Source organism: Agrilus planipennis, unplaced genomic scaffold (genome assembly GCF_000699045.2).
Source record: "Agrilus planipennis isolate EAB-ADULT unplaced genomic scaffold, Apla_2.0 scaffold127, whole genome shotgun sequence".
Classification (NCBI taxonomy): Eukaryota; Metazoa; Arthropoda; class Insecta; order Coleoptera; family Buprestidae; genus Agrilus; species Agrilus planipennis.
In genome coordinates, this window is record NW_020442450.1 from 521,653 (window position 1) to 534,593 (window position 12,941).

The 12,941-nt window shown below is 32.1% G+C and overlaps 3 protein-coding genes across 3 annotated transcripts in view; 2 read left to right on the plus strand and 1 right to left on the minus strand.

The window, feature by feature from the left end:
• The first annotated feature begins 67 nt into the window (after positions 1–67).
• Positions 68–3,322, plus strand: LOC108736483 (RUS1 family protein C16orf58 homolog). The gene is made up of 8 exons (XM_025980507.1): positions 68–438; positions 656–974; positions 1,026–1,170; positions 1,228–1,391; positions 2,125–2,324; positions 2,391–2,644; positions 2,789–2,972; positions 3,050–3,322. The coding sequence occupies exons 1-8, from the start codon at positions 363–365 to the stop codon at positions 3,157–3,159; spliced, it is 1,452 nt and encodes a 483-aa protein (XP_025836292.1). The 5' UTR covers positions 68–362; the 3' UTR covers positions 3,160–3,322.
• On the minus strand, positions 3,230–4,322 carry LOC108736484 (RWD domain-containing protein 4). The gene is made up of 5 exons (XM_018468932.1): positions 4,304–4,322; positions 4,061–4,241; positions 3,900–4,009; positions 3,649–3,841; positions 3,230–3,597 (listed from the first exon to the last, which is right to left on the minus strand). Exons 2-5 carry the CDS (start codon positions 4,163–4,165, stop codon positions 3,421–3,423), a joined length of 585 nt encoding a protein of 194 aa, XP_018324434.1. The 5' UTR covers positions 4,166–4,241; positions 4,304–4,322; the 3' UTR covers positions 3,230–3,420.
• Positions 4,323–4,722: 400 nt separating this feature from the next.
• The window catches only part of LOC108736474 (protein-tyrosine sulfotransferase), a 241,466-nt gene continuing 233,247 nt past the window's right edge, over positions 4,723–12,941 (plus strand). Inside the window, exon 1 of the mRNA XM_025980499.1 lies at positions 4,723–4,934. The gene's annotated coding sequence lies outside the window, so the exon portion shown is untranslated. The remainder of the gene's footprint in view (positions 4,935–12,941) is intronic.

Sequence of the window (12,941 nt, forward strand, 5' to 3'; positions counted from 1 at the left end):
GAATTTACAGGATGGAATACAGACCTTCATGGAAGAGTGAGTTAGTATAGACGGTGCAAATACAAAGTAAGTTGAAAAAGTTATGGAATTAATTACGGGTAAAAACTGAATAAAACATTAAAAAATACCTATGACACAATTTCTTATGCTAGAAATTGAAACTTTCCCCGTTTATGACGTCATCAGCATAAAAATTGCTCTTATGATTGTGACATGTGCGAAATCGAAATGCTTTGATTATATGGTTGTGGTGTGGTTTTGCTGACGTTTAATGTTTAAAATGCGTTTAATAAATTAAAAGTGGAAATAAAAAATATTATTATAGGATTTTTTTGCGTGAAAAACAAGAATTTTATTTGAAAATGACCCAAAAACAATTATTAATTGTAGAAAAGTGTGGTTCATTAGGAAGATCTGTTTTATTTTCCAGAGAAGAAGGTATTTAATATTTACTATTTTTAAAATGAAAATTACTCTTTTTAATTTAAGCAACAGAAGCATGTAACCTTGAGTTTTATTTTAATTAATCTCTAATATTATACCAAAAGTTTCCTTTTTAGGAGAAAAATAGATAAAACTACTTCCATTCTGTTTAAAAAAGTTTAATTTTTAAGTGGGTTAGTAACCAAAATATTAACAGATTTAATCACTTTAGGTATAAATACTGTTGTAAGTAGTACTTCTGCAGAAACATTCTCAACATCACTATTACAACGAGTACAAGATCTTTTTAGAGAAGTGTTTCTTCCTCATGGTTATCCTGACAGTGTCAGCGAAGATTACTTGGAGTTTCAAATATGGGACACTGTGCAAGCTTTCTGCAGTACAATAACTGGTACATTTACTACACAAGCAATATTAAAAGGTGTTGGAGTAGGTGATGCAGAGGCAACACCGTTTGCAGCAGCGGTGACATGGATTGTAAAGGATGGAACAGGAATGTTGGGAAGAATTATATTTGCATGGTGGAAAGGGTAAGTTCATATACTAGATGTAAAGATTTTTTGGAGTTATCACCAAATTAGGACTGGTTTAGATGCAGATTGCAAAAAGTGGAGGCTTGTGGCGGACATTCTAAATGATGCTGCAATGTGTCTTGAACTTTTTGTGCCAATGATCAGCAGTTATTCACTTCAAATTTTATGCATGACAACTACAATGAAAGCAGTGGTTAGTTAAGTAAACTAAAAATTATTAAAACACAAGATTTTGGAATACGGTTTTCAGGTGGGAGTAGCAGGAGGGGCTACCAGAGCTTCTTTGACACAACATCAGGCAATTAAAGGTAATATGGCAGATGTATCAGCAAAGGATGGCAGTCAAGAGACGTTTGTGAATCTTGTAGCAAGCTTCTGTGGAATATTTCTACTGGCAATTTTAACAGAGCCTAGGTAATAATGAATTAGTTGTTTTTGCATTTGCATTTAAAAGGGTTTTGCAAACTTACAAAACCCAAAAAAGACCATACCTAAGTAAGCATGGACTAATTGTCTCTGGGGCCATGTATTCCATGTTTTGCACATGTTATTACTAGAGTTCCTTATTCAGCTTCAGAATATTACACTAGAGTCTCCATTGACCTGTGAATTTATTTGCTCCTTTCAGTTTGTAGATACGTTGCCTACGTTGTTGTCGTGTTCTCTAGTCCCGATAGGGTTCTAAAGAGACCCATTTCGCAATTTTTGTTTAATTAGGTTGCTACAGATACCCACAGAAAGGTCCTGGGTCAATGAGGTAAAACAAGGAACAGCATAAGGTCGAGTAACTCTTAATAACAACAAATCACGAATGTTACTTTGAAAATTAAAAAAACATTATTATTGCGAAACGTAGAGGATTTTGGCCTAATCAGATACCGAATGCAGAGGTAATCTCTTGGTATTCCTGCTGCTGCGTATAAGAGGAAAAATTACATTTAAAATTTCACGCAATAGCAGTGCAAAAAAAATTGCTTAAAAAATACGAGATTTATAAATGTAAGAGGCAGTTCGCCCATGTTTACCCGGCAACAGCTTTCAGATATTACACATTTTAAAATACAAATGTGATGTATATTTTTTATGCTTTATTATTACTGAAACACATGTATTTTTAATTTTAGTTGACATTTAATTTCTCTTCCAGGCAGGAATGGGCGTTGTTTATAATATTTACTGTAATCCACTTATTAGCGAATTATAAAGCAGTTTGTGCAGTTAAATTTGCTCATTTGAATATATCACGTTTGGTGATAGTTTTGGACACATATATAAGACATAATACAGTTCCAAATCCCCAAACAGTCAATAAAAAAGAGCCTGTTGTAATTGGATTTGGACCCAAAGGTTTTAACATAATTTTTAATCATACTTTATATTTAGTATCATTTTAATTTTTAATGTTTTTTGTAGTCGAACAAATATGTGGTTATAAAATAAAAATAGCTACTTCATTCCAAAGTATTGCATCAAGTATTAAATCGTCTGAATTAAGGTATTACATCGAAGCATTTAGTTCACAGAAGTATTTGTTAATTCCTTGTCCCAAAAGACGAATAATTTATATAGCTCTTCAAAATGACGAGACTTCGGAAGATGTTATTTCTGCTTATTTCCATGCAGTTTTATTAGGAATTGCTACTTGCTATTACAACGACGTTCCACTGGTAAATAAATAATTTTCATTCTCCTATAATAATAATATGTATTTGTGTAATAACAATTACTTAATTTAATTAAAATTGCATTTGCTGATAATATTTATGGAAAGTTTTTGGTGGAACTTCTTATAGTACTTTATTCGATTACAGAATTTGCATTTAAAAAGACAACTACACCATGTTACTCCAGTTATGAGATTGTATATTGTATTGAAGGAATATACTCGAAGTGTTGGAGAATATGAAAAAAATCTACCTTTTGATGTTCTCAAAGCTTTAAACGATTTTGTTATACAGGAAAAGCAAATGTTTTTCACAGCCTTGAAAATTAATAGTAAGATATTAATTGCACTTGGGTTGCAGTTAAATTTCTGCAATTTTGGTGTAAAAAAATAATATTTGAATTTACAGGATGGAATACAGACCTTCATGCTCTTGAGGTGGGAGAATGGCGTGCTAATTGGAGAATAGATTCAAGTGAGTCATATGGTCATTGCCATCACAGTAAAAAGGATAATTAAATATTTTAAGTACTACCTTATTATTATGGATGGGGGTTTGTATGTTATGGTTAAAATTGAACATGTGATATACCATTAATTTTTTATGTATTTAACAAATGTACATATATCATTTTTTATTAAAAATGTACAAAAAAAGTGCAATACATATTTTCTAGGCATTTCAACTAGTTTATTTAATATGGAGATATAATTAGAAGCAATACTTTTGTTTTAGAAAAATTAACTTTGATATAAGCAGTATAAAATGTAGTATAGGTATTAAGAGGTTCCTGATACATTTCCCTCTTTTGCACCTGTTTGTGATAAGTGTTTAACAATGTCTACCCAATCCCAACCTCTAGGTTTTTCACCTCTGTCAGTAACTCTATCCCATTGCCTACGTTTCTGTGCTTTTGTCAATTGTTCCTTTTTTGGTTGTTTCTTTTTTTGTTCCTCCTACAATATACATCTAATTAATATATTCATTTAGAAAAATTAATGACTTACAAGAGGCTCTGACAAGCTTAGTTTATGTATGTTATCTTCTACAGTTGTAGGTTCTTCATCTGGTTGCTCTTTTATTAGGTCATCAAACCTTTCCTTTACCAATTCAAATAAGGAATAAGTCATTGACATGCCTAAGAATTCTTGCGATTCATCCGAAACTAGCTTGATAATTTTATTTTTTAATGAATTGGTTCTACATACAGAAAAAGTGCTAACTGTAAACAGGAATATATGGGAGAGGAATGACTTACATATGTTTATTGTAGAATGTATCCATATTAATTTGAGGAGGCTCCGATGGGTAATGTTCACCCCATTTGATCTCCAACAAAAAAGACTTTGGATCATCTGAAACTCCAAACTGTACGAATTAAGTATTCAGTAAAATTGAATGCCCTAAAAACTACAATACCTTGTATTGAAAAGTTGTTGGACTAAGTTGGTTGAATGATGAATCTCCATCATAAATGGATAATAGGGCTTCTCTTTCTTCTTCTTGAAGTTCTAAATCTGTCATTCTAAAGTAACATTTTTTTTTAAAACAACCCAAGTTTACCAAAAACCAACTTTAGTTATAATTAATAAAATTCATTCTACAAAATAAAGCAATTTCTTTCTTAAAATAAAAATTGCAACTTATATAAAATAACATAACCTCTATCACATTTGCAAATGCAAAGAAGACACCATAGATAAAAGATACCACAGACAAGCAGATACGGCGATATGGCAGAAACCTTCATGTTTACCAAATATGTTTACAGATTACCTTATTAAAAAGAAAAGATAATTTTTCAAGCAATGCTATTTTATAACAATAATGGAAACATGGCTAATAAATACCGAATAGCCACATATTTTATCTATTTATCAATGTTAAATCAAGTTACGTATTTTTTTATGAAAATTTGTAAATATTAAAAAAATTCAAAATACTAAAATGGTATGGAAAATAGTACCAGTTTTAAATACAAAAGGTAGATGTCAGGAACAGTATCATTATGGTAACGTTTAGGACGAACGTACTTCGGTTTCCGTTCATTTTTATACTAATACTGTTATTTCACTTATCAGTCGCGTTTGTCGCGTCTGTTGTTGTGGTTGTAGAATTTCGGAGTAGGTACTGTTTTGACGTTTTATGAAGTTCCGTGAATTGCATGTGTGTGAATTTGAGCACAATCTGTTTTTTAAACTGCATTTAGATCTGCATGAATAAAATGAAACAATTTTTAGTCTCTAAAATTGCAAGATTATTGGCAGAGCGTAGAACTTTTACTACAAAATAGGTATGTAAGCATAACCTCATTTGCAGAAATAAATTTTATAATGTATCCCTCGAAACTTTTATTTGATTTTGTTATTTTGTAATTGCTTTTATTTTTTGAGAACATATCAAAGTAGTATCTTCTTTACAGTTAATTAATACCATTTCAAATTACGTATATTTAATGTTTTAGTTTTGCGTAACGGTAATCATGATTATTTGTTTTGTTGATCATTTGATAATAGATAGGTACCCTCTGAAGAAAGTTCCTGTTCATTTTAATTATGAATTGCATATTTATTTTTTACTTTTCTATTTTCATTGTGTTTTTATAATATATGTCTTCATCATTAAAGAGCTTATCAAAATATAAGTTGGTTTATTGAAATTTAGACGATTATAAAAATAATAGAAAGTGATTGATTGTGTTGATCTTGTATTAAAAAAGTCTAATTTATTTATTGTTTAATAATGGGACGGATTACTATTAAATTTTTATTTATCGGAAAGCAATTAATCTAACGATAAGTAGGCAGGTGGAGGGTACCTACAAGTGCTTTTAAAACACTCATCAGTTTTCAAGGAAAGATAATTTTTAATACAACATTGTAATTTATCTCTTTTACGATTATCTGGATTGTTTTTAAAATGATAAGTCTTTTTTAATCTTACACGTGTGCCTAAAAAAATGGCATAAAAATTTATGCCCATAAAATTATTGGTTTAGCAGGTAAATGGTTTTTATTCTCTGTAATATTTTTTCTTAGCTAATCTTTTCACCTATGGATAGATATAATAAATTAGAGATTGCAGTTGATTGCAGTATTATTATATAGTGTATAAGTACAACACTATTAGTCACCAGCATTATCTTAACTCTTAAGCAGTGTTTGTAGGTATGCTAATCCTATTATTCGAGGAAATAAAGCACAAAAATAGGCCAAACCTTCGAATCGAAGTAAGTCAGATTGAGATGCGGTTTTATGCATTCGATTCGTGAAACCGTACCTATACAAACTTTGTGAACATAAGAGATATAATCACCAGTCAACTGGTGAATGTGCGTTATTTATTTTCGCTCATACGCCAGTGAATGTCATCACCACCATATCGAGTTGGTTAATCGTCGTTATCATTATTTTGAGTGAAATTATGACTATAAAGGGTGGGCAGTTATAAAGTAAAGTCAAAAATTGTTACAATAACTAAAATTATAAATAGATGGAAATTGCTTATTAATGAAAATTAGCAGTACAGTCAGCATATTTATGAGTGACTATGGAGTGGTTAAATGTAAGAATTGTCTCGGTTTACATTAATATTCACCGGTGTATGACCGATTCAAAATGATGACAGTTTCGGACTCAATCAGACTCGAAACTGGTAAATGTGGTCATATGCTGGTGTATCTTAACCTACGATCTTAACAGGATTATTTGACATTATTTTGAAGTATGTATGATTAATTGATGATCTTTGATTTGTTGTGTTGTCCTATTTTCGATAGAATTTAAGGGAATTTAAGGGATTAATTAATTAAATCATAATTAAAAAAAAACCGCTAAATTTGTAAAGTAGAAGTGGTAAATAATAATTAATTAAAAAATTAAAAAGAAGACTCACCCCTAATTACCACAAAAACTTCGTGTTTCGCTTACTTCATACGTGGGCATTATCAACGCTAAACTGCAGGGGTGAGTCTTCTTTTTAATTTTTTAATTATTCGCTAAATTTGTGTATGAGCTTGACCATATCTTACGTATCCTGGGACATAGGTAGATTTTTGCAGTTTGTTTTGTCTTTTACTTTTGTATTCGTCTTCTATTCCTTTCTTCCAGCGTTGGATCATATTCTCTCTTCTTTTTGTCGTAACTTCCATTTCCCAATCTTGCATTCCGCTCTTTTTTAGTAGTTCATATTTCGGTTTTTCAAGTCTTGTATTTTTCAGTCTTATCTTGTCTGTCCTCTTCTGCATTCTTAATAGTTTGTTCTCCGAGTTTCTTCCTTCTTCTTCGTATTTCAAAAATCTCATTCCTCCTATTCTTATCTCTTCAATTTTGGTTTCCTTCTTTACCAGATATCCTGGTGTGCTGCACCTCTTCAGTATTAAGATTCCTTTTATGTATTTCTGCTGTAGTTTTTATATTTTCGTTTTTTTTTACGCGCCCATATTTCTACTGCATATATTAATGCACTTTTAATAAGGGCAAAAATCATCAGCATTCTCCTTCCGAAGTCTCCGCCGAATCTCGTTTCTCCAATTCGCCATACTTCATTGTGTCATTGCTGCTGCATCCTTGTCTCTTAGTTTCTTATGCCGTCACTGTTATTACTTTTCGTTTGTGTATCCTAAGCAGGTGAATTGCTTGGCATCCTCTCTCTCCTCTTTATTCCATTTTTGTTTATTCTTTTCTCGAAAATGTGGAGGTTTTTTTGCTGCAGCATTTGAATAATTATATGAACTTAAAAAAAAAAGATAGTTATTTCGATATTTCAGATAGTTTCAATTATATTTATTGTATCGTTGTACAGATTATGTGTTTCATAATCCATAAGGAATTTATTTGCTTTAGTATTCATTTATTACCACTGCTACCAAATGGACAAGTACATAATTTTATTAAATTATGTAAGGTTTTATTAATACACCTGTCACATTGTATAAATAATTCAGATCGTGCATTTACTGCACTTCCTTGTTTCTCAGAATAGTTTCAAAAGAAATAACGATATGCGTGTATGATGAGTGAAAAAGACTATCGTAACTTTGTATGTTTTTGCTGCTAGAGACATAAAGATGAGTTGCTTTGGTAAATTATAATATTATTGAGAATTTTTAAGGGTTACGTGCTGCGCATTAAGGGCTTAGGCTCGACTATGTTAAGGTAGATTAGGTGGAAATGGTTTCAAGCGAAGGAAGGTATGAAAACGTAGTCTCATGATGTGCGCTCATTGATCTTCCCCTAACAGTTCTTCCGCCCTTTTTTCCATCCTCCTCTGTACAATTCTAGTTAAAATTTTTGACGCATAGAAAGTTAAGCTAATTGTTCTAAATGTCTCGCACCTATTCGCGCCCCTCTTTATAGGTAATGTTACTACTACGTTCCGTTTATAATCCTCTGGGACTTTCCCCGTCTCGTAAATGCGACTAACTAGCTTAAACATACGGTCTTTAACCTCTTGTCCTACATATTTTGGAATTTCCCCCTGTATCCCATCTACACCTGGCGTCTTATGATTCTTTAAGTTTTTTAATGCTACATCGAACTCTTCAGTCATTATGGGATAACCAAGCTCATCTATCTCCACATTATCTTCCTTCTCTAGTATATCTTCTAACTCACCTATCTACCTTTTCCTCATTTTCTATCAAAATGACCCCTGCCTTGTTTCTTATATTATAACTAATGTACCTACATCTCTAAAATTCCTTGTAATTATATTATAAGCCTTATCGGTTTTACCTATTTCAAATTTTTCCTCTACTTCTTTACACCTATCAATCCACTGTTGCTTAGCTGCCCTACACTTCCTAATTATTACCCACTTTATAGCCTTATATCTTTTTTGCCTTTCTTTGTCTGTCCTGTTTTTGTATTTCCGTCTTTCATCTATTAATCCTACAATCTTATTTGTTATTCAGGGTTTCCTACTTTCGTTTTGTTTAAGACCTAGTATATCTGTAGCTGCTAATTTTATGCACGTCTTAATGCAGTTCCATTCTGTCTATGTCCCTATCATTTGTTTCTCCCGTCGCTTTTAATATTTCGTCGGTCCTTGTACGTAGCCTATCACGCGTTTCGTTACATTTTAGCTTTTGTAAGTCAAGACGTCTCCTACCTTCCCTCTTTTTCAGAATTTTCAATTTAAGATTGGTCTTCATAACTACTAAGTTATGATCGCTATCTATGTCTGCTCCTGGATAACTCTTACAGTCCTTCACTTGATTTTTAAATCTTTGCCTAACCAGTATGTAATCTAACTGATATCTTCCTAAATCCTTTGATATCTTTCACGTATAGGACCTCCTAACGTGATGGTTGAATAAAGTTTTCGCGAAATTCTATCAGTCTATCTCCCCTATCATTTTTATTGCCTAACCCAAAAGAGCCTGCTATTGCACCGTCTTTACCTTCACCTATTACTGTATTGAAGTCTGCTACAACTATTAGGTTTTCCTGCTCTTTCACTAGAGTTAACATGTTTTCTGTATTTGCATAAACCGCTTTTACGTCTTCATCACTGTAAGATGATGTAGGTATGTAGACCTGACTAATGCCGTTTTTACCGGCTTCGAGTTTAAGTTAACCATAACTACCCTATTGCCTTTTTGTAAATAACTTTCTACACTTTGCCCTGCTTCCCTACGCATTACAATTCCTACCCCCGAATTACCTTCCACCGATCCTGTGTGTATTATTCTAAAGTCTCCATTCCAGAAGTCTCCGGCTTTCATTCCTTGTAGTTATTGATAGTTTACGGTTTATTAAGCATTTGGAAAAATAAACGGAAGCGAAAAAAATTTGATCATTTTTTTGTTATTGAATTACATAAAAACGTATTAAAGTAATACTCCTTAGGTGGACTAAAAATAAAATATGCTGGAAAACATAAATCCTGAAAATTCTCGTACTCTCTCTTTCACCAATTATTACTTATTCTTTATAAAGGTATAGGAGATCGCCAAAGAAGTTTCACTTCTTTCACGTGTACTGGAGTTGCACCTGTTTTTTGTATTTATGTTTCCTTCTAAATCAATTGAACGTTTATCTTTGCTTCCAGTTTATGCTGTTCTATTAAATTTGCTATGTGCCGATGAGATTTTTTAGAAAGGAATTCAGCCTGTTGTTCCATCCTTCGACTGAATTTTTTCTTCTATGCCTTTGTTGGTAAACGTTCCACATATCTATCCCGATTGTTTCATTCTTTCATACTTGGTATGTAATAAGAAGTGAGTATACCGCAAATGTCTCACCACGGATGTTTCTACGTAAAGCGTGTCTTCCAATAAATAAATTAATAAGGGAAAGCACCGCAAATGTCCCAAAACCGTTTATTAGATAGTCTTATAAGGTAATAACTGAAAAATAATATAATATTTACTCAAAATGATAATGCTTTGATAATGTGAAGTGCTTGATTTAATTAATTTTATTAAAAGTAAAAATTAAAATAAACAATATAATCTTGGATTTTTGTTGCCAGCTCAGTTATTACGTTGGACCTAACCTTTTCATTTTCTACTTTACTTTAAGTATGCATGTTTTCAAGGTATTACGCCCATATCATAAAAAAAAATACCAAACAACGCTCACCAGAATTTAGTAATTGTTTAGTGTTAATTTGGTGCTCTATCAAAATATTAGTGGCTCCATTCTTTATATGTTTTTATTGTAAAAGAAAACCAAAAAGTAGCACAACTACGTCAAAATTTATCCAAAATCTGTTAATAACATACATTATTTCTGAAAGTACGATGGCATGCTGAAAGCTAATGTACAATTCTTAAGGTTCAATACCATATGTTTATTTTTCCACATATTATTAGTCATCTTTAACAGCGTGTAAGTTTTTTCATTCTTTGACTAAAAAATTCTTTCAACTTTCTAGTTGACTTCACCTCATTTTCCAATGTATAACGATACTAGTGTCCGACCGAAAGTTCGGTTTCGGTTTCGGTCGAGTTTCGGCAAAAAAACGAGTTTCGGTTTAGTTTCGGTTTCGGCGGCAAACCTGCTTAAATTAGGACCGAAACCGAAACTGCGTTCGGGAGTTCTCGCGCTCTGTTCGGTCATGTTCGGCGCGTTAAATTCCGTCCAAGCGAAGTATACTATTCTTACTCAAATAAACATCTCACCTATTTTAAGTATTTTTAAGGCGCAATTAAAGTATTTCCTTAAATGAGGGGTTGTTATGTTGATTTTGATTTGATTATCAATAAGTGAAAATGTCAAAGACTGTAGAGCTATGTGATTTGAAGATAAAAAAATAAAACTGACTGATTATAATAACGTTTTCTTTATTTTTCTCTCAAAACATGATCCTTATAAGGATGTTTCGGTTCCGGTTTCGGTTTCGGCCGAAACTGAGATCGTTGCCGAAATTCGGTTTGGGTTTCGGTTTCGGTCGTAAAAACCAGTTTCGGTCGGACACTAAACGATACACTTATGTTTCTCTTGAGTAGAGGAAAAAAATAAAAATGTGAAAGCTCAAGATTGAGGGAGTAAGGAGGGTGTGGAATTGTTTCAATTTTCAGGTTTCGCCGAGTTTGCCGAGTTTGGCGTATTTTAGAGGCGCCAATAGTCTTTCAATATGACAACGCTATGACAGAAGAGGTTCTACCAAACCTCTGCTTTAAGTCGATTCCACACCTTCCTTACTGCCCCAATATTGAGCCCTGCAATTTTAATTTTTTTCTCTACTCAAGAGATACTTCAAGGGTAATCATTACACTTCGGACGATAAGGTGAAGACAACTATCAAGTCCTGGTTCTTGAGAAAAGTTGGAAGAATTTTTTGGTGATGGAATGAAAAAGTTTATTACACTTTGGGAAAATGAGTTACTCATAATGGCGACTACGTGAAAAAATAAATACATTATACATATCGAATCTCAAGAATTTTTCATTAATTACACCATTATTATATTATATTCGCCATTATTTAGTGATTTTCGAAGAATTATTGCCAAATTGTCTGTAATAATCATATTTCGCATGTGGTAGAATTATCGGTGCACCTTAATTTCGACTTCGTTTCGTTTATGACACTCCTTAACTACAGTCCATATTTTCTTCTCTGTTATTAATGAATTAACTTCCTTCCAAATAATAATACGGCCGAAACAAAATGTAAAAATTTATTCTGTTTATCAATATAGAGGGTGTTTTTTTTTACTTATGAACATTAAAGGAGTTATTTGATATACATGCATTTAATAATATTAAATCTTCATTTTATTTTTTGAGAATTCCATAATTTTCAAAATCTTTCCTCAACATACTTCATTGCTCTTGAACACTTAATTTTTATGTAGGTATCCATCCAAAAATTCTTTTCCACGTTGGGGAAGGTATTCTGCTCGTTGCTGTGGGTAACGATTGTATAAAACAAACAAATTTATCCTTTCACCTGTTACTAATAAATTAGTTTAGGGGGTGATCATGGTAATTGCTTGACAGCAGCATTAATTTTATTTGACGAGTGCAATTTCAATAAAATTAGTTTTGCGATAGAGGTAACGACAAGAAATACATTTACTTTATTTCGAATGGAATGATACGAAATGAAAATATTTACATCTTTTAAAATTAACAGCACCCTGTATATGTCTGTTAATGTAATTCTTCGAAAAACTAGAGTAATTCAGAGAAGGTAATGTTATTTCGTTTGGATGGGAGTTAAGGCATAGGATTAAGTACCTACTACGAGTGGCGAAATAGGTGCATCAGTTATTTAGATCAGGGATGAGCAACCTTTTTAATCAACGGGCCAATTTAAATTTTATGGCCGCACATAAAGTATTATTTATAATTTACAAAACTATATAAACATATGCTTTGCATTTTTTGTGAAAAGCGGAAGTTTCTCAGGGCTCACATACGATTTATAAAAAATTTTTGTGTTTACTGAGAAAAATACATTTTTTAAATCAGTAGTATTAATTTGAAACCATTTTTTCGATTTTTTATTTACCTACTACAAAACTACCTGGTTGCTGTTGTCACCTCTCGTAGTTTAGTGGTGAGAACATTGGTACGTAAAGCTAAAGGTCCCGGGTTCGAATCCCGGCGGCGGTCTGACAACAGCAACAATTTTTCCCCTCATTAATTTGAGGTAGTTTGTAGTGGGTAAATAAAAAATTGAAAAAATGGTTTCAAATTAATATTGCACATTATTCCACTATTAAGTAACTAACAATGTCATAGGATTTCATATTTTTAAATCGGTATTATTCTGCATGTCAATCACTTCCATTTGAAAGTCTTCGAGAACTGTATCCACATCGATATTAAATGTGATTCAAAGT

Coding starts and splice junctions, on each gene's coding strand:
- LOC108736484 (XM_018468932.1), bottom strand. CDS start 4,165: ATGACAGATTTAGAACTTCAAGAAGAAGAAAGAGAAGCCCTATTATCC. Junction 4,010..4,060: donor CAACAACTTTTCAATACAAG/GTATTGTAGTTT, acceptor TAATTCGTACAG/TTTGGAGTTTCAGATGATCC. Junction 3,598..3,648: donor TAAGCTTGTCAGAGCCTCTT/GTAAGTCATTAA, acceptor TGTATATTGTAG/GAGGAACAAAAAAAGAAACA.
- LOC108736483 (XM_025980507.1), top strand. CDS start 363: ATGACCCAAAAACAATTATTAATTGTAGAAAAGTGTGGTTCATTAGGA. Junction 439..655: donor TTTATTTTCCAGAGAAGAAG/GTATTTAATATT, acceptor TAATCACTTTAG/GTATAAATACTGTTGTAAGT. Junction 2,325..2,390: donor AATTGGATTTGGACCCAAAG/GTTTTAACATAA, acceptor TGTTTTTTGTAG/TCGAACAAATATGTGGTTAT.